Consider the following 25881-nt stretch of genomic DNA (forward strand, 5'->3'; position numbering starts at 1 on the left):
TATTTATATTTCAAATGTCATCCCCTTTCCTATTTTCCCCTCCAAAACCTCCATCCCATCCTCCCTCCCCCTGCTCACAAACCCACCCACTTCTGCTTCTTGGCCCTGGAATTCCCCTTTACTGGGGACTAGAACCTTCACAGGACCAAGGGCCTCTCCTCCCACTGATGTACAGCAAGGCCATCCTCTGCTATATATGTGGCTGGAGCTATGGATCCCCCCCCCCCATGTGTACTCTTTGGTTGGTGGTTAAGTTCCAGGGAGCTCTGGGGGTGCTGGTTAGTTCATATTGTTGTTCCTCCTATGGGGCTGCAAACCCCTTCAGCTTCTTAGGTCCTTTCTCTAGCTCCTTCATTGGGGACCCCATGCTGAGTCCAATGGATGGCTGTGAGTGTCTACTTCTGTATTTGTCAGGCACTGGCAGAGCCTTTTAGGAGACAGCTCTATCAGGCTCCTGTCAGCAAACACTTGTTGGCATCCGCAATAGTGTCTGGGTTTGGTGGCTGTCCATATGTATGTATATATGTATTTTACTTTGCACACATTGCTGTTTTGCTTGCATGGATGTCTGAGGAAGTCAGATTCTCTGGAACAGGAGTTACAGGCTATTGTGAGCCGCCACATGGCTACTGAAAATTAAACTTGGGTCCTCTGGAAGAACAACAATTGCTTGTAACTGCTGAGCCATCTTTCCAGCCCCTATTTCTGACCCTTTAAGTATTGGATTACTGATTCCTTTTTTTCCAAAGAGTGTGTGTTTTTGAAAAAAATGCACATGAATTTGTGAAAGTAGAGTGCACAATTACATTATTAGGATGGGTGGCTTTAAAAGAAATTCGCTAAATTTCCGTAGTCTTGCTGCTGAGTCTTATCTCTTGGTCTTTTAAATTAGATTCCATCAGAACTAAATGCAGATAATAGTAAGAGAATTTTGTAATCTCAGTTCTGAAGCTGGTTGACCAAAATTGTTTTAAAGAAATGTCCTCTCTACTCTAAAAGAGTTAAAGGTGACTATTCTTGCAAATGAAGCTGATTACATAAATTTAGCTCGTATTCATAACATGAATAAAAGTCTAACTGGATTATACAAAATAAGCAAGTTTTCAGGGTCAATAAAATTTTACTGTGTTCCTCTCTATATATCATGGGAACATTCTATGCAGTCAAGATTATTCATTTTAATGAGATCTGTATAATCCATATCTCTAGGAAGATTCTTTTTATTGGATATTTTATTTATTTACATTTCAAATGTTATCCCCTTCCCTGGTTTCCCCTCCGAAAACCCCATATCCCATGCTCCCTCCCCCTGCTTCTATGAGGGTGCTCCTCCAACCTACCCACCCACTTCTGCCTCCCCGCCCTTGCATTCCTCTACACTGGGGCATTGAGCCTTCTCAGGACCAAGGGCCTCTCTGCCCATTGCTGACCAATAAGGCCATCCTCTGCTACATATGTGGCTGGAGCTATGGGTCCCTCCATGGGTACTTTTTGACTGGTGGCTTAGTCCCTGGGAGCTCTGGGAGTTCTGATTGGTTGATATTGTTGTTCTTCCTATGGGTTGCAAACTCCTTTAGCTCCTTCAGTCCTTTCTCTAGTTCTTCCATTGGGGACCCCGTGCTCAGTCCAATGGTTAGCTACAAGCATCCTTTTCTGTATTTGTCAGGCACTGGCAGAGCCTCTCAGGAGACAGCTATATCAGGCTCCTGACATCAAGCACTTCTTGGCATCCACCATAGTGTCTGGGTTTGGTGACTGTATATGGGATGGATCCCCAGGCGGGGCAGTCTCTGGATGGCCTTTCCTTCGGTCTCTGCTCCACATTTTGTCTCTGTATTCCCTCTCTTGAGTATTTTGTTCCCCTTCTAAGAAGGAATAGGCCGAGGAGTGGGTCTTGATAATGAAACTTTCTACAAGTGAAATCAAACCTAGAAATAATAATATTTAACATGATCTCCAATAAGACAGCTAACACTGATGCAGTAGGTCTTATGGTTTACTATTGCCGCGAGGTTCCTGACTTCTATTGTAAATTTTCTATAAGTTTGTTAGGTTTTTAAATGAGTGGTCTGATTGTTACCAAAGGTTTCTTCTGTTTTGTGACCATAGTAAAGAGTCCTCATTTGCACAGCAATATGAAGGACTGTCATATGCTTACTATTTTTAGCCACGAAGAATTTAGACAGAATACTAGTAGTTGTATTTGAGGACCAAGGGGTAAAGTGTGCGTGCACGTGTGTGTGTGGGGGGGCGCCTATTCTGTGTGTTTACATGGTTTTTTAAGGTAATGATTACTTTGTAGGCACTAATTACTGTTCAGAATTATTTTAATATTTTCTTATGAGCTACAATCACTTTCTCCCATTTTATTAAATATTGCATTTTTCATTTATAATAACTATAGCTCTACTGTTCATGCTTATATACCTAGATGGAATAGAGAATAAATGTACTATCTTTGTTTTTATCTAGCCATCATTTGTGGAAGTGGCAAATTTCTTCTTAAACTAAATTTAAGTATCATGAATTTTATTAAGGAGATTTCTTGAATTTTTCTTTTCTATATTACAAATCAGGAGCCAACAGAGAAGAAATAACAAAACATTGGGACTGGTTGGAACAAAATATAATGAAGACTTTATCTGTGTTTGATTCAAATGAAGATATTACCAATTTTGTACAAGGCAAAATAAGAGTAAGTGGAATGGATGAGTATATAAGAAAAATGTAGATATTCTCAGAGGAGTTTATTCTCCCAGAAAGTAATTATAGCATTTGCAGAAGATATATAGCATTGAAAATAACTTTGTTAAGCAAAGTAAGCTAGATTCAAAGTCAAGTATTCCATGTTTCTTTCATATTCAGAATTTAAATTACACACACACAGACATGCACACACATGCATACTCAAAGTGAGGGACAAAACTACATGGAGGAAGGAAGGGAACTAATGGAAACAGAAAGAGAAATGGGAATAAAACAAAAGACATATATTGCATTTTTCTCTCATACACAGATTTCAATGTATATTAATATTCAGATTATAGGAGCAGAAACTGTTGCATATTTCTTGTGCACAAATATAAATACTTATTAAAACTTACATTGTATATATATATATATATATATATATATATATATATATATACACACACACACAATGTCATTCATATATACATGTATACAATATAAGTTTTAGTATATATATGAATGACATTGAAATTGAAAGTAAGAAGGGGTTTGGAGGAGTAGAGTGGTGGGGGACAAGAGAGGGCTACAGGCATGAATTATGAGCAAAGTACAGTGATATACATGTATGGAAATGTCATAATAAAACCCAGTATTTTATATCTTTTTTTTTCAAATAGTAAGAATTTATGGAAATCAACTCACCTTCAGTTTCCTCATTGCTTAGACAGTTGGTATGAGTTCTAAGGGCCCCAAAGAAAATGCACATGACTCCAAAAAAAAAAAAAAAAACCAAGGTGTATGGGCATATTCTGTGAGTGGAATGCTAAAATCTTCAGCCCTCTTCGATAAAGATTGGAAGTGACATGTAAGGTCATGCTTACTGGCACTTTTCGGGACTTTCAGGCACACATGTGTGAATGCCAGGATAAGTGCTTCAGAAAATTGCACAATGGTTTGCTCTCAGTGCTCTTGCGAATCTCCCTGTTGGTCTTCTCCTTTCACTATCTCTTAAATTAGATTGTGAGCAAAGCTTTTGTTCATTCAGATGATGTTTGATGCCTACATTTGTGATATTTTCTTACAAAGAGAAAAATACTAGCCATGTGCACATCTCTATCCTAAGAGAAGTATGCGTGTGCATAGTAGGTCCATTTGATCAACTAGACCTAAAACTAAATAAGAAAAAGATTTTTGTTGATAGGTGATGGAAAGTTTTCAGAAAAATTTTTTCTCTTCTAGGGACTAATCGCTGAAGAGGGGAAACAGTCTTTTGCTAAAGAAGATGATCCTGAGAAATTTCGAGAAGCCCTTTTGAAATTTGAAAAATCTTTTGGTTTACCAGAGCAGGAAAAATTAGTAACTTATTATTCCTGCAGTTACTGGAGAGGACGGGTCCCTTGTCAGGGCTGGCTCTATCTAAGTACCAACTTTCTGAGCTTCTATTCCTTCTTGCTAGGATCAGAAAGTAAGTGTTTATTGTTTATCGTGGCTTTTGATTTTCTGACTGTCTTCTTGACTCAGTGGTGTTAGGTTGTTGATAAAGTAATGGGATTGATATTAAAAGTAATTAAATTATACACATATCAAAAAGGTTTCAACCACAGGAAGAACCCCTTTAAGGCTCTTTATGTAGCACAGGGAACAATTACAATGGTATAGAGAAATCTTCGACATTATGAATTGCAGGTGAATTTTAAAAGATAAGCATGTAGCTGGGCGTGGTGGCGCACGCCTTTGATCCCAGCACTGGGGAGGCAGAGGCAGGCAGATTTCTGAGTTGGAGGTCAGTCTGGTCTACAAAGAGAGTTCCAGGACAGCCAGGACTATACAGAGAAACTCTGTCTCAAAAAAAAAAAAAAAAAAAGATAAGCATGTATTATCTTATAGAGGTTAGCTACCTACTGGCTTTAATGTGTATTTTAATTCTTGTCTTAAACATACAACATAAACTAGTACCCATCATACCTCATGAGCTACATCTTAATTTGCAGCCACAAAGAATCAAATGAAACTACTTGTAACATAAGTATAGCTTTTTTATCAATGGTTGTACAATTAGATAATTATATAAAGATAGTTATATATAAAGAAAAATATTGAAACATATCGAAATTGCTTTCTAATTCTTTAAAATGATATCTGTTTCAAATATTGGCTATATAGCTCAGAAGCAGAGCACATGTGTGTTATGCATAAGGCCTTGGGTTCAATCCCAATAATATTCAAAACAAAACAAAACAACAAACAAGAACATATGTCTATTTTTAGAATCACTGACTATTATATATTTATGACACTGCTTCAAAAAATACTGTGGCATTTTGCCAGTGGTCATGATAAAGTAACTGAATTACAAACATAAATCAATATGAGAATTTAATCACACTTACTTATTTGCAGTTAAACTCATTATCTCCTGGGATGCAATCTCAAAACTTGAAAAGACTTCAACTGTTATATTAACTGAGAGCATTCACGTATGTTCTCAAGGAGAGAATCACTATTTTTCAATGTTTTTGCACATTAATGAGACATACCTTCTTATGGAACAACTGGCAAACTATGCCATAAAGAGACTTTTTGATAAAGAAACATTTGATAATGACCCAGTCCTTGATGATCCTCTACAGATTACCAAAAGGTATTCAATCATTAATATTTACTTCTCTTTTCATTTATTATTTTAGGGGTTGTGGGGGAGTCATTCATGCCAAGACATGGGTACAGAGGTCAGAGGATAGCTTGCAGAAGTCAGTTTTTTCCTTCCATCCTGGGTGGCGTCTGGCGACTCAGACTTGGAAGCAAGCACCTTCCCCCTCTGAGCCATGCCACTGGCCCCAGTGTTTACATTTTAAAGTATTTTGGGTTGTAAGAATCATAACACTGATTAGCATTAAAAGTTAACTGTTGTTTATTATATGATAATTTTGCTCTGGGATTGATCCTTGATGTTTACATTTGTAAGCTTATTTGAATATACTTCAGAAGTTTTCCTCCATGAAATTTTATTCTAAGAGATAACCGAAGTTAGGTTTGGAAATTATTTTTTAACTTAAATATGATTTCTATTAGAGGATGTCTTAAGATTTCTGTTGCTGCAAGGACACACAATGATCAAAGAAAGTTGGGGGAAAAGAGGGTTTACTGGACTTACACTTCCATATCACTGGCCATGATCAAAGGAAGTCAGGACAGGAGTTCTCCAACAGGGCAGGAACTTAGAGGCAGCAGCTGAAGCAGAGGTCTTTGAGGAATGCTGCTTACTGGCTTGCTCCCCAAGGCTTGCTCAGCCTGCTTTCTTAGAGCACCCAGGCCTACCTGCTGAGATATGGTACCACCCCTAATGGGCTTGAATCTCTCCTCTCAACCGCCAATTAAGAAAATGCCTTAGAGGCTTACATACAACCCAGTCTTCCGGAAGCATTTTCTTCAGTTGAGGCCCCTCGTCTGATGATTCAGCTTGTGTCAGGTTGACATAAAAGTAGCCAGCACAGAGTAGTTTCAAAAATGCAGAGAGTTTAATGTGTTTAGGTAACTCTAAATTTGCCTGTTTGTAGTCTAGATAATTTTAAGTCTAGAGTAGTTAAACTTATTGCTTATGATTTCAACCAGTTTAGTGATACTGTAAGATTTTTTATGTAGAGGCAGCTTGGTAGAGTCAGTGGAGTATAGGCTTTAGTTTGAGACTGGAGAAATCTCTTGATTTCTTGGGGTTTCTTTTCCTCCTCTATGGTTCTACCTCTGTGGACCCTTATTAGGAAAGAGTGAAGTGTGTGGCGGTTAAATATAAAAGAGCTATGTAAGTACTAATCACTGTTAGTGCCTACATCAGAAGTATCTGACTAGGTGGGAATGGGGACATATGTACACAATTCCGGCTATTGGCAGGCTGAGGCAGGAGGCTCGCTAATTGGTTCTAGTCCAGCCTGGCCTACACAAGGAGACCTTGTCTTCAGGGAGGAGGAAAAAAACCCAATATCTGACTGAACGTTGTTCATCAGTATATTCAGTTTGCTGAAACTGAACAGAGCCTTTCATTCTGCTCAACACTTAAGCAGTTGACTGAAAGGAACTTGCCAGCGGGGAGGAGGAGAGGAAGGATCCAGAAATAGCTAGTGCGAGCTGCTTTGGGCAAGGAAGATGAGGATATAGAGTGGGAAAGTTCAACAGAGGCCTAATCCCGAGTCCTGTGGATAGACTAGAAAGAGATATGGAGGCTGTTTTATACTACCCACCCCTGATCACGTAGTCATTCTCCCATGGTTCTTAAACTATTCCTAAAATTCAGATGCGTAAAGATTACTCTGAGAGTCTGCTTTTCTAGAAAGTAGAATAATGAGGTGAATTTTTACACTTTATTACCAAACTTACATCTCTGATGATTTCTGAATGGAGCTACCTCATTAAGAATTTAAAGCTCAGGGATGGCTCAGAAGGTAAGAGCACTGTCTGTTCTTGCAGAGGACCAGGGTTTGATTCCCAGCAGCCATACAGTGGTTAACAACTGCCTGGAACTCCTGTTCCAGGGGATTTGACATGCCCTGGCCTCCTCAAACACCTGCATGCACATGGTCCACATGAGCTCATACAGCCACACTCACATTCACATGAATAAAAGCGATTTAAAAGTTCACTTCATATTCCACTTTTTTCCTTTTTTATTAGGTATTTATTTCATTTACATTTCTAATGCTATCCCAAAAGTCCCCCACCCACTCCTCCACCCACCCACTCCCACTTCTTGGCCCTGGTGTTCCCCTGTACTGAGGCAGATAAAGTTTGCACGACCAATGGGCCTCTCTTTCCACTGATGGACGACTAGGCCATCTTCTGATACGTATGCAGCTAGAGACACGAGCTCTGGGGGTACTGGTTAGTTCATATTGTTGTTCCACCGATAGGGTTGCAGATCCCTTTAGCTCCTTGGGTACTTTCTTTACCTCCTCCATTGGGGGCCCTGTGATCCATCCAATAGCTGACCCTCAACAGAGGAATGGATACAAAAAAAGTGGTACATTTACACAATGGAGTACTACTCAGCTATTAAAAAGAATGAGTTTATGAAATTCCTAGGCAAATGGATGGACCTGGAGGGCATCATCCTGAGTGAGGTAACCCAATCACAAAGGAACTCACACAATATGTACTCACTGATAAGTGGATATTGGCCCAGAAACTTAGAATACCCAAGATATAAGATTCAATTTGCTAAACACATGAAACTCAAGAAGAATGAAGACCAAAGTGTGGACACTTTGCCCCTTCTTAGAATTGGGAACAAAGCACCCATGGAAGGAGTTACAGAGACAAAGTTTGGAGCTGAGACTAAGGATGGACCATCTAGAGACTGCCATATCCAGGGATCCATCCCATAATCAGCTTCCAAACGCTGATACCATTGCATACACTAGCAAGCGTTTGCTGAAAGGACCCAGATATAGCTGTCTCTTGTAAGACTATGCTGGGGCCTAGCAAACACAGAAGTGGATGCTCACAGTCAGCTATTGGATGGATCACAGGGCCCCCAATGGAGGAGCTAGAGAAAGTATTCCATTCTTGTTGGCATTTGCTTAAATGCCAAGTAAATAATGACTGCTGAGAAAGGGAGAGTCAGTCTTCTTCAGGGAGAGCCTCTCAATGGTTACCTAATACCACGTGGCCAGCCCTAAACTCGTGGGTATACAAGCGACACTAAAGAGACTCAGCAAATTGTATTTACCTCTTTATCTGTACATCATATATCCATACAACCATGTGTATACACACACACACACACATACACACACACACACATATATTTAAAGAGGGGAGGTTTGGGGTTGGAAGGAGAGGTGATATAATAGTTTAGTTAAATATAAAACTTGTGGGCTGGAGAGATGGCTCAATGGTTAAGAGCACTGGCTACTCTTACAAAAGACCTGGGTTCAATATCCAGCATGCATGTAATAGCTCACAATCATCTGGAACTCCAGTCCCAGGGGATCCAATACCATCTTCTGACCTCAAGTACTACATGCACATGGTATGCTGACCCACATGCAGACACACACACACACACACACACACACACACACACACACACAAAGTAGATAAAAATAAAGAAAAAAATCTAAAATTTAAAAAATTACAAATTTAATTCCCTTAAAATAGGATGTAAGAGATCATGTTTCAGTGAGTTTATCCATTGCTGAGTCTTTATTTAAATGAGATGTAGTAAATTTGTCTTATATATTTTTGACTGAGCATATTAAAAGTCATATATGTCTAAATCATTTTTCTAGTAAGTTAAGTATAACCTACTAGGACAGACTTTAAAGCACATTTTTATTTATTTATTTTTTATTAGATTTTTTTCATTTACATTTCAAATGCTCTCCCCTTTCCTACCTTCCTCTCTGAAAATCCCCTATCCTCTCCCCACTTCCCCTGCTCCCCAACCCACCCACTCCCACTTCATGCCTCTGTTTGCTTTAAAAATATGTCCTCTATAATGTAAACAATCTAGAAGTCCTATTGCAGACATTTAATGTATATTCATTCATGTGTTTTATTCCAGAAAAATTTTAAATGTCAGCAAAATTAGGGCTTAACACAACATACTTATTTTTATTTTGTAGTAATAGTGCACAGATTTTTTTTTCTATTCACACGAATGGGCTGTGATTAGTCATCCATTTAATAATAAATAACCCACCAAATTACAACTTAAGTAGAGTAAAAATATACATGGGTTTCTGGTTATATATATATCAGGATTATTTTGCCAGACACGATGAAGTACTACATTTTCAAACTGTTGATGCAGGAAGGATGAATTTAGTTTCAATTTTGTTGGCTTTGAGTTAGAACTTGCATAATTTCCTCAGTACCCCAGATGGCAGTGCTGCTTAGCACAAGGTATTTAGTGCCCCTAGAAAAATCATGCTATTTAGAGCAACAGCTTTGTATTTATATATTTATCTGTCAGTTAACAAGATTCATCTGTTTATCAACTCCAGTCCTCTGCCCAGCATGGTACAAGCAGTGTTGTTTCATTCTGCTTCAACTTGAACCTTGATATTCTGTTTTATAATATGCTCTTTCTCTTTAAACTTTAGTGCCATAAATTTTCATTATTTAATTTTGTTTTATTTGTATAGCTGCTTGATTATCTAATAACCAAATATGTAATTACTATTTTCTAAGGTTGGATTAAACCATAGGAACGTATTATTAATGTATTATAATAGTAGTCCTCCAGAAAATCACCCCTAACACATCATCTTGAGACCTATATTATCTCTAATTTTTGTGTATCCTTATCAGTGGATAAAATGAGATTGGAAAAAAAAAACAAAAAATGAAATTTATCGAGAATCTGTGTGTTATTTTATTTTTCCAATTAAGAATTCATTGAAGAGCAGACCACTTAATGGTTAATTTTTCTGCTTTCTATCTTATATAGGTTAAACACTATTGGTGTATTTGTACTTTAGAATTCATCCCTTGAGCCCCTCCCTCCCTTTTTTTCTTTTCTTTTCTTTTTTTTTTTCCACAGAGGTTTGGAATATCGAGCCCACAGTGAGCAATTCAAAGCCTTTTTTAGGCTACCCAAAGAAGAGACATTGAAAGAAGTACATGAGTGTTTCTTATGGGTACCATTCAGCCACTTCAGTAGTCACGGAAAAATGTGCATTTCAGAAAACTATATTTGCTTTGCTAGCCAGGATGGGAATCTATGCAGTGTAATCATTCCATTACGAGAGGTAATATCAATTTGGGTACATATAAGTTTTTAATTTCTAGAACACCCTCTAATTCTGTGAATTAGTGAAAAACTCAGGAAATGTATCGTTTTAGCAATTTAAATAATCATTTGAGTACAAAATTACTCTTCAAGTTAAAAATAGTAGCTTATGGAATATTTTAAAATTCCTTTTAGAAAAGCTTTGCAAAAAGTGGGGAATTTTAAAAAGTAGATAAAGATTTAGGGCAGTAGTTCTCAACCTTCCTAATGCTGTGACCCTTTAATATAGTTTCTCATGTTATGGGGACCCCTAACCATAAACTTATTTCATTGATACTTCATAACTATAATTTTGCTACTCTTATGAATTATAATTTGAATATCTGATATGCAGGATATCTGATATGGCCCTCCTAGGGGGTCACAACTCGCAGGTTGAGAGGTGATGATTTAGGGTCACACAAGATAAGTTTGATCATTCTGACCCCGAAGATTATGATTATCAAAGTTTAGACTGTCACATTTGATGCATTTGATCATCAGGACTAGAATGGGTAACTTTCATGTCAGTCAAAACTTAGTATTCACCATTGAATGTTTTGTTTGAATTGCTGACGTTGAAGGCCATGTTAATTTAGCTCTTTCCTTGAAAAGTAAAGTAGCCCGAGCTGAGGAATTGTGGGTCATCCCTAGCACAGTCCCTATTCCTGAATCTCTTAGTAAGCCATACCACAGACTTTCAAAGAAGCACATAGCTGAATGCCAGCCCTAGGAGAAAATGCGACTGACTTCTTTATCTTTTTACTCCCCAGGTCTTAGCTATAGATAAAACTGATGACTCCAACAGATCGGTCATCATTAGCATCAAAGGAAAAACAGCTTTTCGTTTCAGTGAGCTTAAAGACTTTGAGCAACTGGTGGCAAAACTCAGGCTCAAGTGCCGGGCAGCTTCAACTCAAGATGATGTTAGTACAGAGGTAATCTCTATAGCAATCAAGTAGTTTTTAAGAAAAGCTTTGTCTTTAGAATAGTCTGGTCTTCCAAAAGGAATCCAGGGTAATTTTCCTCTTTATACTTATCTGTCTTATTGTAAAAACCTAAGTCTAAAGAAATTATATATTCTATATTATATGCAGAAGTAACAAGGACTGTAATTTTTTTGTAGTTTCACCATGCTGTTTAATCTAGCATGAATGTTGCCTAGAAAGGCTTGTACAAACACTTTTCCAGCATGTCTCCTAGAGACATTTCACCCACTGCTCTGTTTGGCCGCAAGCCTCTTGTCTCTCTTCAGCAATGGTGAGGCGGATTCCTTTTCCTCGTGGAAGAGAGATCCATGATTTGTTACCCTTGCCAATAACAAAAATGTTGGACAGCCGAGTGGCAAAGCTCTTGCCATTGGCATCTTTCACATGAACTACATCAAAAGAGCCGGGATGTCTTTCTCTGTTGGTGATTACACCAATTCTTCCCAAGTTAGCACCTCCAGTCACCATACACAGGTTCCCTGTGTCGAACTTGATGAAGTCAGTTACTTTGCCTGTCTCCAAATCAATCTGAATGGTGACGTTCACCTTGATGAGGGGATCAGGGTACCGAGTAGTACGAGCATCATGGGTCACTAGATGCGGGATTCCTTTTGTGCCCACAAAGATCTTTCTCACTTTGCACAATTTGTACTTGGCCTCCTCCGGTGTAATACGATGAACAGCAAAGCGACCCTTGGTGTCATAGATGAGACGGAAGTTCTCTCCGGTCTTGTCAATGCTGATGACATCCATAAACCCAGCAGGGTAGATGAAACCAGTCCTGATTTTCCCATCAATCTTAATGAATCGCTGCATGCAAATCTTTTTTACTTCATCTCCAGTCAGGGCATACTTAAGTCTGTTCCTTAGGAAAATGATGGGAGGCAGGCATTCCCTCAGCTTGTGAGGACCAGTGGATGGACTAGGAGCAAACACGCCAGTCAACTTATCCAGCATCCAATGTTTTGGAGCAGCTACGCGCTTCAGGTGTTTCTTGGGACCACGAGCCATGGCTGCGCTGGGAACGGAAAGAGAGCCGGACTGTAATTTAATAATTTAGGAACTACTGTAATTTTATCTTCCTACTTTATTTGCTGTGTTTCAATAAGCACACCTTGTATGTTCATACAACTTGACTTTTAAGTCAATCTATATTTGAGAACTTAATAAGACCTTAATTGTTGTCTCTTATTGGGGCTGGAGACAAGGCTCAGTGGTTAAGACTACTGACTGCTCTTACGGTGGCTCTTGATCTCAGCACCTGCATTGGGCAGCTTACACCACCTATCACCCCAGTTCCAGGGGATCTAATCCCCTCTTCTGGCCTCTGAGGTTATTGTGTGTACATGGTGCACATAAATAACATGTAGACAAAACACACATATACATAAAATAAAAGCAAAAAGAATAAAACTTTTCTTTTTATTGCTATAGAGATAGCAATTTTAATACCTAACTGTTTAGCTTTATTGACATAATTTAGTCCCAGGCAAAACAGTGATGTAGGTGTTTATTATGAAAATATTAGGGGAGAGGGGTGATGAGATGGCTTAGCATGTAATGGCACTTGCCACACAAGCCCTGCAACCTAAATTTGATTCCTAGAAGCAAGTAAGGATGAAAGAAGAAAATAATTCCACAGTTGTCCTATGATCTCTGTACACACATACCTGTACACATACACACAAGTGTAGCAAAAATAATTATAAGTTTTAAACATATACAATGATTTTGCTGACAGTTTTAAGTTATAAAAATGTTAGAGATAATAAATACTCTGAATAAAGAGTAGTTAGAAACCTGGTTTTTATTTTTAGTATATTTTTCAAGAAAATGTAGATAGATTGACAGATTGAATTCAAATGAATTTTCAACTCTGAATCCAGGAGTGTTGTATTTTTACAGACTTATAAAATGTACCAAACATAACAGTTTACTTTTAATTAAAGATTCACAGGTAAATAATGAACATTGGCTTTGCTGGTTAGGTTATTTTATTTAAATTGACAGAGAAAGCCCTTTATCACTGGAGAATGAAAACTAAATAATATGCTAATTCATTCATAATGCAGTATTGGTAGACTAAACCTTCCCTTCAATAAACCTCAGTATTTTAATAAATGTGTGTCATCTCAGTCCCAGATTCAGAATCTTTATATAGGCCATGAAGAGTTTTTCTTGCCTATATTTGCTGTCACATATTTTTTAGAATATTTTTAGCCAGAATATTCCTTAACCTAATGCAAGGACATAAAATTTAACCAGTCTTGATAATTACTTCCTTACTAGTCCCATATCCCTGCTTATGTCAAATCTGCCCGACCCTTTTTTTTTTTTTTTTTTTTTTTTAATCTCAGGTTTAGTCTATGTTAGATCCGGTGTTTATTCTGAGTATCCTTCACTTTCCTTTCATGTCCCACTAGAAATTTTCTTGAAAGCCTCACATGTCTCTGGTGGATGAGTGGCCTCCATTGTCAAGGAAAGATTTTGTTTCAAATGTTCATCACTTGTAGGTGCATCAAAATGTTAAGGATTTCTAGTTGTTCTTTCCCATTTCAGAGGCTTACTATAGGGATGTTCAGAATATACTAATCAGTATATTATATTTCAGCTTGCATGGAAATATGGTTTTTGAATTTTCATGTTTTATTTTCACTGATTTTAAGTATGTGTGTGGTGTAGGGGGGGCAGTTTTTCGTGTAGTTGTCACTATAGAGCAGCTTGTGGGAGTCAGTTCTTTGTTTCCACCATATGGGCCTTGGTGATTGAACTTTAACTGCTAAGCTATTTCACTGGCCCATAATTGAAGATTTTCATCATAGCAATGAAGTATTTGGGTCCATTTTAGTATTATCTGTATATACCTTGTGATTTCTGTATGACATAAAAATTAGTGAAAAGAAACCTTTCTAAAACAAGAACTAGGGGCTAGGGCCACATCTCAATGGTAAACCACTTATTTATCATGGGCAATGTCCAGTATTAAATGCCTAGCATTAAAAAAGGCAGCACATTTGATTTCTAAATAACAGAAGTTGTCACTCCATTCTTTTATAGCTGTAATCAACTTACCTAAACATTGAAAAAAGTGGATTATGTAATTTTAACAAACCCAGTGACTTTTATACTATAAAACTTTTTAAATCTAAATCTCAAGAGTCTAAATGAACACATTTAAATCTGAGCACAGAAAGGAATTCAGGAAGTTTTACCCATGTCATAGGACCTGTGAGGACATAAAAATATGTTACAAAGGACAAACACTTCCAGAAGTAATTGGGATTATGCAGAAGCATCAATACTGTCCAAATTATAACTAGGTGTCAATTACCATGTTCTACAGTTTAATAAGTTACACTAAAACATGCGCACATGAACAGGTTTTATAAAATTCTGGCCAGCTGTTTTTTGATGTGTATAATAAAGAAAATAGTGCTAGATAAACTCTGACGCTACTAAGTGTGGGAAAGTTGGGCTCTTTTAGCTTAGCATGAGGCAAAGTGGTTCCAAAGACTAGAAAGAATTCTCAGAGATTCCTTTATTTTAAATTGCATTACAAATGAATCATAAAACACTGGTTCTCCACCTGTGGGTCGTCACTGCTTTCGAGATAGAGTGACCCTTTCACAGGAGTCGCCTAAGACCATTGGAAAACACACATGCTTACATTACAATTCACAACAGTAGCAAAATTACATTTATGAAGTAGCAGTGCAAATAACTTTATGGTTGGGGTCACCACAATATGAGGAACTCTTAAAGGGTCACAGTGTTAGGAAGGTTGAGAACCGCTGCTGTAGAATGTCAAGAAAAATAGAAAAGTAGAACTGGATTTATGCCTTAACATGTTTAGGTAGGCAAATATTTTCTGCAGATAATCAAAGCATATGTAATTAGTTCTTGGCTTTGTTTGAATTTCTAAGTTTTTAATTGTAAGTATTGAGTTGTGGGGACATAATGATGTTGCCTAATGCTAGATTTGCAAAGAAAAGCTAATAGAGCCAGGACCTGTAACCCCAGCTCCCTGGGAGGCTGGGCAGAAAGATTGCACAGCCTAAGCAACTAAGGGAGACCCTGTTTAAGGATTAAAAAAATAAAAAGGGTTAGAGATACGGTTCAGTATTACTACTTTTGCCTAGCATGCTTGTATCCCTGGATTCGATCTATATTTAAAACAAAGAAGCAAAGGGGGTTTCTTTTTGGCAAGGACATTTCTATTTTATTAGTAGTATATTTTATTATTTGAGGACTTCACATACGCACACAGTATATTTTGATATATTCACTCTTCTCCTTCCCAACTTAATGATTTCTCTTTTTTAAACATCCTTCCTAATCCAACTGGTGCTGCTCATATGTACATGGATGTAGAGCCGTCGGCTGTGCTTGGTACCACACCAGTGGCCACACTCTTCAAGAAAGCTGACTCTCCCTCCCTCAGAAACCATCAACTTTCCATAGCTCTTCATCTAGAGGTGGGGTCTCATGAGCCTCTCCCCAATTTCGTGCTAGAATATTGATTGGCTTGATGTTAATCAAGCCTTGTGTAGGTACCTACAGGTGCTGTGAGTTACCATGGCACTGAGTGGTTCTGTCATGCCTAGAAACACTGTTCTTCTTCCTCTTCTAAGATGTCTCCTGAGCCGTGGGGAGAAGGGATATGATATTTATGTCTCATTTACACATACACATACACACACACACACACACACAGGAGAAGGGATATGATATTTATGTCTCATTTACACACACACACACACACACACACGGGAGAAGGGATATGATATTTATGTCTCATTTACATACACACACTCACAGAGAAGGGATATGATATTTATGTCTCATTTACACACACACACACACACACAGGAGAAGGGATATAATATTTATGTCTCATTTACACACACACAGGAGAAGGGATATGATATTTATGTCTCATTTACAAACACACACACAGGAGAAGGGATATGATATTTATGTCTCATTTACACACACACACACACACAGGAGAAGGGATATAATATTTATGTCTCATTTACACACACACAGGAGAAGGGATATAATATTTATGTCTCATTTACACACACACAGGAGAAGGGATATGATATTTATGTCTCATTTACACACACACACACAGGAGAAGGGATATGATATTTATGTCTCATTTACACAGACACACACACACAGGAGAAGGGATATGATATTTATGTCTCCTTTACACACATACATATGCACACGTGTGCACATACACAAATAGAGATACCATGATATACAAATACTCATACACATTCCCATCATGTACATACACTAAATAAATATAATTTTTTAAAAAATAAAAAGGGTGTTTTCTGTAGGTATCTTAGCTCAGGGGTAGCAGATTTAGTTCTGAGTAAGGAAACCAGAAATTTTGTTAGAAATAAAATTAACAATCTATTGTAGGTTATGGATATGAATGGGATGCCAATTACAATAAGCTTCTTGTATTTGAAAGAAGTCTTTCTCTGTATATTTTGTGTTAATTTTTTATTTTACAGCTGAACTCTGTCTCTTAATCACTATTGATTGTGCTGTTTGTAAGTATTTTAAGTCTGTTACTTTATAGAAAGGTTATACACAAAGAAAATTTAACCTTTGCCCTATATTTCCTTCTCTGTTAAAGACATATTCTATTTCTAAAATCAGTGCTTGATACAGAAAAGGGAAAAAAAAAGGATAATAACCTATGTTACTTTCTAGATGGGAGTGGATTTTGCTCAGGCAACAAAATATCTGAATGCCAAGTTTATTCCTTCCATAATTGTGAGCACCTAAATCGGTGCCTCTTAGAAGTGGTATAGCCATGAAGTAAAAGTCAGGGGAGGAAAAACAGACTTGACAAGAATTCATCTTTGCTGCTTAAGTAGTCTACTTCACTGTGCTCTTTTAACGATTCAAACATTCAGTTGTTTCAAGCCACTGTCACTGTAGGTGGATGTGATCTTATGAACACTTCAGAGGCAGTAATAAATACAGCTAGGGTAGTTTTCGTTGTTCTTGTAAATTTATATTTAGGGTTTTGTCATGAGCTTTTTTTCTTCCTCTAAATTATTTTTCTGATAGTTTGAGTATATTATCAGTAATAATTGCTGCCTTGGCCATATGGATGTGCATTACTTGAGATTCAGTCTGCAAACATCAACTTTTCTATCTGTATTTACAAAAGGAGGTGTTACTTTCCGTCTGCCTCGGCCATGGGCATTATCTTTATCTTTCTTAAGCTGGTAAATTTAAGGGGTTAAATGAGTTTTCTTTTCAATTACTTAAGATCCCTGGAATAGTTAATTTTCAGAAGAAGCTGGGTAAATGATATATTATAAAAGTAAAACCAGAGATAATGAAGATCACATGGAAATACAAATGAGTTAGGATAGATAAATCAATACTGAAAACTGGGCATGACGGTACATGTTTGTAGTCCTAGTACTCAAGAGACTGAGGCAGGAGGATCTTGAGGCCCAGGCCAGCTTGAACTGTGAAACTCTCAAAAGCAAAAGTAAAACAAGCAAGTAAACTCTTAGAAAACCAAGACTTCCTGATTTAAACCATACTGTGCAGCTATAGCTGTGATCAACGCATTTGCATTAACATATATAAATGTAATTGAATAGTGTAGGAAGAAACCTCAACATTTGCAATCTATTGATTTCCAACAAGGACAGAAGTTAATTCAGGAAGGGCTAAAGTCTTTTCAACAACTGCTTCTAGGAGATAGCTGACTGTATACAAGGAATGCACTTGGACTCTTTCTTTAAAGCACTTATAGCCCTACCTGGGGATCCATCCTGTCTGCAGACACCAACCCCAGACACTATTGCTGATGCCAAGAGTGCTTCCTGACAGGAGCCTGATACAGCTTTCCCCTGAGAGGTTCTGCCAGAGCCTGGCCAATACAGATGGGGATGCTCGCAGCCAACCATCAGACTGAGCACAGGGACCCCAATGGAGGAGGTAGAGAAAGGACTGATTGCAACCCCTTAGGAAGGACAACAATATCAACCAACCAGACCACTCAGAGCTCCCAGAGACTAAACCACCAACCACAGAGTACACATGGAGGGACCTATGGCTCCAATTGCATATGTAGTAGAGGATGGCCTTGTCATGCATCAATAGGAGGAGAGGCCCTTGGTCCTAAGAAGGCTTGGTGCCTCAGTGTAGGGGAATTCGAGGGCAGGGATGCAGGAGTGGGTGGGTTGGTGAGCAGGGGGAAAGGGATGGATAGGGGATTTTCAGAGGGAAAACCAAGAAAGGGGATAACATTTGAAATGTAAATAAAGAAAATATCTAATTAAAAGAAATTCCTAGGCAAATGGATGGACCTTGAGGGCATCATCCTGAGTGAAGTAACCCAATCACAAAAGAACTCACACAATATGTACTCACTGATAAGTGGATATTAGCCCAGAAACTTAGGATACCCAAGGTATAAGATACTATTTGCTAAACGCATGAAACTGAAGAAGAAGGAAGACCAAAGTGTGGACACTTTGCCCCTCCTTAGATTTGGGAACAAAACACCCATGGAAGGAGTTACAGAGACAAAGTTTGGAGCTGAGACAAAAGGATGGACCATCTAGAGACTGCCATATCCAGGGATCCATCCCATAATCAGCTTCCAAACGTTGACACCATTGCATACACTAGCAAGATTTTGCTGAAAGGACCCAGATATAGCTATCCCTTGTGAGGCTATGCCGGTGCCTAGCAAACACAGAAGTGGATGCTCACAGTCAGCTATTGGATGGATCACAGGGCCCCCAATGGAGAAGCTAGAGAAAGTACCCAAGGAGCTAAAGGGATCTGCAACCCTATAGGTGGAACAACAATATGAACTAACCAGTACCCCAGAGCTCGTGTCTCTAGCTGCATATGAATCAGAAAATGGCCTAGTCGGTCATCAGTGGAAAGAGAGGCCCATTGGTCATGCAAACTTTATATGCCTCAGTACAGGGGAACGACAGGGCCAAGAAGTGGGAGTGGGTGGGTGGGGGAGTGGGTGCGGGAGCGTGTGGGGGACTTTTGGGATAGCATTGGAAATGTAAATGAAATAAATAGCCAATAAAAAAGAAAGCACTTATAAAATTAAGTCAAAATGAGTTAAAGAAAACTGTAAGCCTGAAACTTTGTAAGTCTTAGAATAAGTGTAGCAGTGAGTCTTTATGCCTTTAAATTGAGGACAGATTCAAATAAGTATTTCTCTAAACAAGATAATGAAATGACAAATAACCACATGAAAAGATTTTCTCTATTGTTTGTTGCTAAGGAAATTCAACTCAAAGCCATAATAGGGCATTATCCATTCATACCTGCTAGCATAGCTATTATTTAAAAAGTTGATAATAATGGGTAAAGAAGAATAAAGCGCTTGAAAAGCCCGTAGACTGCTACTGGCAATGTTAAGTGCTGTGCTGCATTGGATACATTTGGGTAGCTCCTCAAAATGTTGAACATAGATTTACTGCATGCCCACTAATTCTACCTATACCTATTGACCCATGAAGACTAAAATTTTCTCACAGCTACCCATAATGGATGTGCCCAATGAGATTACCTGTAATTATTAAAAAATGTTTAAAAACATCATTGTCTACAAAATGATGATTAAATATAATCACTTATACAGTGGCATAGTATAGGGCAGTAACAAGAAATGAACTGGTATTATATAACAGGCGTAAACTTTGAAAATACTATGCCAAATGAAATCAAATAAGTCCAATGCAATATAACATGTATCATAAGATTTTGTTTATATAAAAGCCAGTTTTTATCTAGAATCTGAGTGAGATGATAGTGAATGACTACAAGTAGTAGGGGCTTTCTTTGGATGGTTTAAATAATCTTTTAACTCCAGACTGGCTTTGCAGTTGATCTTTATTTTTATTTTAGCCTTTTTTTTTTAATTCATGTAATAGGTATTTCAAACTGGTATAATTTTGTGCTTCTGTAAACATTCAATGAGGATCATTGAACTGTATGTTAAAACTGTGTTACCTTTGGAAGAACTGCCAAACCAAAGTAGCTACCTCATTTTTTTTTTTTAAACCGGTAATGAGTAAGAGTTCTTGTTTCACATCCTCACAGTCACTTGGTATTGTTACCTCTGATTTTAGTAGGTGTGGATTCTTTCTTAAAATGTTTTTAGCTAATGCCGTATGATGCCAGATGTTTTTATTTGCTATCTCTTCCTATCTTTTGCCTACTACTTATTTGCCTACTATTTATTTTCCTTTTGTGTTCTCTCAGTTCTTTCCATTCAAGCCACAAATAGTTCCTTAAAAATTATGTGGGCTTTTTATGAATCCTTGTAAATACTTTCTACTTCCTATGAAACCAACATCATACTCCAAGTCTCTGTCTCCTTGGCCTCCTGGGCAAGGTCATTCTTTTCTAAAGGTTTACAGAAAGAGTTGCTAACATATTCTTAGAGAAATGGTCTAGCATACACCAACTTGATCTTTCTGATATCTTACCAAAAGGTTCTTCAGTTGGACCCTTAGGTTTTACTATTTTATGAATTGTGGCCCTGGCTTTTATATTTGCCTAGAAGCTAGATCTTGTTCTCAGAATTATCTTGTCATGTATGAAAACTGAGATGAAACATTTCTAAAGCCTGCAAATTATAGCTCATTTGCATTTAGTAGTTTGTTTCTTCGCTTCCCTTACTGAGAGAGCCAGGTTTGAGTCCATGCCTACCTATATAGCCCCCAAAGCTTGTCCTTGAGAGCTTGTGATGTAGCCTGTGGTAGAGTGTTTGTCCTGCCAGGAGGAGATCCTGGGTTTATTCTCCACATGCCAATAAATTAAATAAACAAATTTGTACTCTTGCCAAAAGGGCCTGGTGGCTCTTTGTGCAGTGGAGCAAACAGACATCTCATTTAATTCCCCAAAGAAGGAGAGAATAAATGTCAAGGGTTCCACTTGGGTCAAGGTATAGAAATGGAGAGAAACGTTATATTAGCAGACAGCCAGGCCACCAAGATAACAGTGTACTTCTAATCCTTGCTCTGTTATTAGAGGTCACTTTGTTGACAAACTTTGACAAAAAAATAAACAATGCTTTTTAAAATATTTAATATATCCATAGATTGTGGCTTATGAACGACAGAACATCAAGACATTTTTCTTTTTTGATTTATTCTCTCATATATTACATCCTGACCATAATTTACACCCTTCCACTCTCCAAGTTCCAACCTCCGATCCCTACTCTTCCCCAGATCCATTGCTCCTCTGTTTCAATGCAGAGTTGGTTTTTTATTGTTGTTGTTGTTGCTTTTTGGGGATTTTTGTGGGGGCGTTTTTTGTTGTTGTTGTTGTTTGTATTTGTTTGGTTTTTTTGTGGAACTTGTGAACATATATCTGACTGTCACACTCCGACTTTTCTTTCTAGGTTGCTGTTAGTTCTGACTCGACAGGCCCATCTGAGAATTTTGAGGAGCAGCCTTTGACATGTCCAAAGGAATGCAGCAAAACTGTGAACACTGAAGCCTTAATGACAGTATTTCACCCTCAAAATCTGGAAAATCTTGATTCTAAAATGGTAAGGAAACAAGATCATTAAATCTATGGATTAGAGCAGTTGTTTAAGAACAGTTGGAAAACAGCTAGAGCCGTGGTTCTTATCCCTCCCAATACTGCAACACTTTATTACAGTTCTTTATGTTCTGGTGACCCCCAACCATGAAGTTATTTCCATGGCTACTTCATAACTGTAATTCTGCTACTAGTATGAAATGTAATGTCAATTTCTGTGTTTCTGGTGGCCTTAGCTGACTCCTGTGAAAGGGTTGTTTGACCTCAATAGAGGTTGCGACCCACAGGTTGAGAACCACTGATCTAAATCGTATCAGAACAGAAAGGTTTACTTCTGAGATTTGAAACATGCCTTGTTTGGTTCCACAACACTGTCTTTTCTTTTCTTTTCTTTTCTTTTCTTTTCTTTTCTTTTCTTTTCTTTTCTTTTCTTTCCTTTCCTTTCCTTTCCTTTCCTTTCCTTTCCTTTCCTTTCCTTTTCTTTTCTTTTTTCTTTTTTGATTTTTCGAGACAGGGTTTCTCTGTGTAGCCCTGGCTGTCCTGGAACTCACTTTGTAGACCAGGCTGGCCTCAAACTCCAAAATCCGCCTTCCTCTGCCTCCCGAGTGCTGGGATCAAAGGCGTGCGCCACCACGCCTGGCAACACTCTATTTTCTATTATTGACTATTATCAATGGTGAAGATAAAGGCGGAATTTTGGATATAAAGTTTTCTTTGCATAGATTTCGAATAGTCTGTGTGAAAATGGAATTGATTAGGGAAGAGTAATGGTTCGAAGCTTTTACCACCTGGGTGTTATACTTTGGCAACTTTTAAGAGTTGAACTGCTAATGATAGTACATTAAAACTGTTAGGTTTGCCGGGGTTTAAGATTTTTGTATGGTAACAGTCCGGTGCTTTAGAATATGAATATGATTTTTTGGTTTTCTAAAATTTGCTCTGCATATAGTGTTTCATGGTAAACCAAATGAATGAGTTATTTTAAAGAAATGAATTTTTCACTGTTTAGTTGTCTTGCTTTTTCTGTTCCAGTTGAAAGAAAAGATGAAGGAGCAATCATGGAACATCTTATTTTCAGAATGTGGGCGAGGTGTTAGCATGTTCCGGACAAAAAAGACTCGAGATCTGGTGGTAAGAGGGATTCCAGAGACGTTAAGAGGAGAGCTCTGGATGCTTTTCTCAGGTATTACATTTATTTGATTTCCTCACTGAATAGACAGTAAATATGCCCCTTCAAGGAATTAGGCTCTAAGCACAAAGATGTCCAGGACATGAGTTCAGACTATTCAAAGAGAGAAAGTGGTAGTTACATGTGCTTGCCTAAATATCTACATATCTACTGTCTGACAAGTTGAATATATTAGGCAGAATGTGTATAATTGGGAATATAAGGTCCATATCTGTAGCATCAAGGAAAAATTAAATGAAAAAACTTCCTGGGAATGTTATTCTGGGGAATAGTATTAACTTGCTTCCCTTTTCTTCAATTTCTCTTTTTGTGTTCAGATATTATTTAAGCATAGAGCTTGACTTCAAGATAATAAAAATATGCCACTATATGCAAATCGTAGCTTTAGTGTAGCATTCTATTTGTATGTCAATGCAATTATCTTTGCAGGTGCTGTTAATGACATGGCAACAAACCCTGGCTATTATGCTGAAGTGGTTGAGCAATCCTTAGGGACCTCCAACTTGGCTACTGAAGAAATTGAGCGTGATTTGCGTCGCTCTCTGCCCGAACATCCAGCATTTCAGAGTGATACTGGCATATCTGCTCTGAGGCGGGTACTGACAGCTTATGCATATAGGAATCCCAAAATAGGATACTGCCAGGTATAACATCATTGTGATTCCCAAATATTATGTGCATATTTCAAATAATATTACCAACTGCAACTCCAGAATTTTGGGACATTATGATAATGAGAACAGAGGTAGGCTAAGATTGATAGTGAATATTATTAAAGTAAGGAGGTTGACAGCGGGAACATTTGAAAGCACTGATGTTTCATTAATTTCTTTTTTAAACATTTGGTGTTATTCACCTGTATGTGTGTGTCTTTGTGAGGGTATTTGCACATGTGTATAGGTACCCTAGGTAGCTGGAAGAGGGCATTGGATCTCCTGCCACTGGAGCTACAGACAGCTGTAAGCTGCCCAACATAGGCACTAGTAAATTAACTTAAATCTTCTGAGCTCCTAACCACTGAGCCATCTTCTTTTTTCGTTTAACAAATATATATATATATATATATATATATATATATATACATACACACACACACACACACACACACACATATGTATATGGATTATTTGGCTAAAAAAGGCACTGTGTTGCATACTTAAGGCTATAGAAAGATACATCACATAAAGACCTTGTCATTAAAAATGCATGGATCAGGTCTGAGAAGGTATAGCTCGGTGGTTACATCCTTGTAGTGCAAACATGAGGGCCTGAGTTTGAATCTCTAGCACTGATGTTTAAAAAAAGGAAAAACAGTTATGGCTTAGCAAAACAAAAACATGTCTCAAAAAAAAAAAGATGAAATGGAATATCAAGTGAAGAAGAACCCATAGCATCAACCTTCGGCCTTCACATGGGCCTGCAACGGGAGGGCACATCCATATTTTGTATATGTGCATATACACACAATAGAGGCATAGTTAAATGAATATTTATTGGGAAATTGAAAAACAAGGGAGAAAAAATATTAGATGAATACAGAGTGTGCAGGGTCTGTAATAAATTAGTTTCATCTGGGATGATCAGGGAAGGCTTATGTGGAAGAGGTTGCACTTGCAGGTCAAGGCAGTTTGTGAATTTTGAACATACAGAAATGGAATTTTAAAGCCTTCTAAGTGAAAAGGTTTGTACGGCCCCATGAGAATAGAGGTAAGTAAAGAATATGTATAAAGTCATATACTGTTTTAATAAAGTGAAGGATGACTAAAGCAGCAATGCATTTAAAGAAATCACTGGGTAGTTTGGAGTTGATTAGGAGTATCTTAGTTAGGGTTTTACTGCTGTGAACAGACACCATGACCAGTGCAACTGTTATAAAGGACAACATTTAATTGGGGCTGACTTACAGGTTCAGAGGTGCAGTCAATTATCATCAAGGGGGGAACATGGCAGCCTCCAGGCAGGCATGGTGCAGAAGGAACTGAGATTTCTACATCTTCATCAGAAGGCTGCTGGTGGAAGACTGACTTTCAGGCAGCTAGGATGAGGGTCTTAAGTCCACACCCACAGTGATACACCTACTCCAACAAGGCCACAACTCCTAATAGTGTCACTCTCTGGGCCAAGCATATACAAACCATCACAAGGAGTTTAATTTTTAAATGTATTCTTCTCTCATATATATCCCTACTGCAGTTTTTCTCTCCCTCTATTCCTCCCTGTTTCTCCCCCCACCTCTCCTCTCTCCCACATCCACTTCTCTGTTTCCTTTCAGAAAAGAGCAGGCCGCTCAAGGATATCCACCAAACATGGCATAAGAAGTTATGATAAAACTAGGCACAAACCTTCATCTCCAGGCTGGATAAGGCAACCCCGTAGGAGGAAGGAGGTGCCAAGAGCACGCAAAAGAGTCACAGGCACCCCCACTCCCTATAAGAGCACCAAGATACACAACCGTAACATATATACAGAGAACCTATCATAGCCCTATATAGATTTTCCTGATAGGTTCAGTCTCTGTGAACCCCTATGAGCCCAGGTTAGTTGATTCTGTGGGTTTTCTCCTATCCTTGACCCCTCTAGATGCTCCTTCAATCTTTCCTCCTGCACTTCTGCAGGATTTCCCTAGCTCCACTTCTGCAGGATTTTCCTAGCTCCACCTAATGTTTGCATGT

General features: G+C 38.1%; 1 protein-coding gene and 1 pseudogene across 2 annotated transcripts in view; one reads left to right on the forward strand and one right to left on the reverse strand.

Annotated features, from left to right (window-relative positions):
• Tbc1d8b (TBC1 domain family, member 8B) overlaps positions 1-25881 on the forward strand; it is a 69258-nt gene that overhangs the window by 17062 nt on the left and 26315 nt on the right. For both annotated transcript variants that reach the window (XM_006528546.3, NM_001081499.2), the window contains 8 exons: positions 2577-2695; positions 3931-4156; positions 5092-5332; positions 10229-10436; positions 11230-11394; positions 21878-22027; positions 23053-23203; positions 23639-23853. In XM_006528546.3, the coding sequence (XP_006528609.1) occupies positions 2577-2695; positions 3931-4156; positions 5092-5332; positions 10229-10436; positions 11230-11394; positions 21878-22027; positions 23053-23203; positions 23639-23853 (1475 nt within the window). The remainder of the gene's footprint in view (positions 1-2576; positions 2696-3930; positions 4157-5091; positions 5333-10228; positions 10437-11229; positions 11395-21877; positions 22028-23052; positions 23204-23638; positions 23854-25881) is intronic.
• Positions 11572-12480, reverse strand: Gm15013 (predicted gene 15013; annotated as a pseudogene).

Source organism: Mus musculus, chromosome X, assembly GCF_000001635.26.
Source record: "Mus musculus strain C57BL/6J chromosome X, GRCm38.p6 C57BL/6J".
Taxonomy (NCBI): domain Eukaryota; kingdom Metazoa; phylum Chordata; class Mammalia; order Rodentia; family Muridae; genus Mus; species Mus musculus.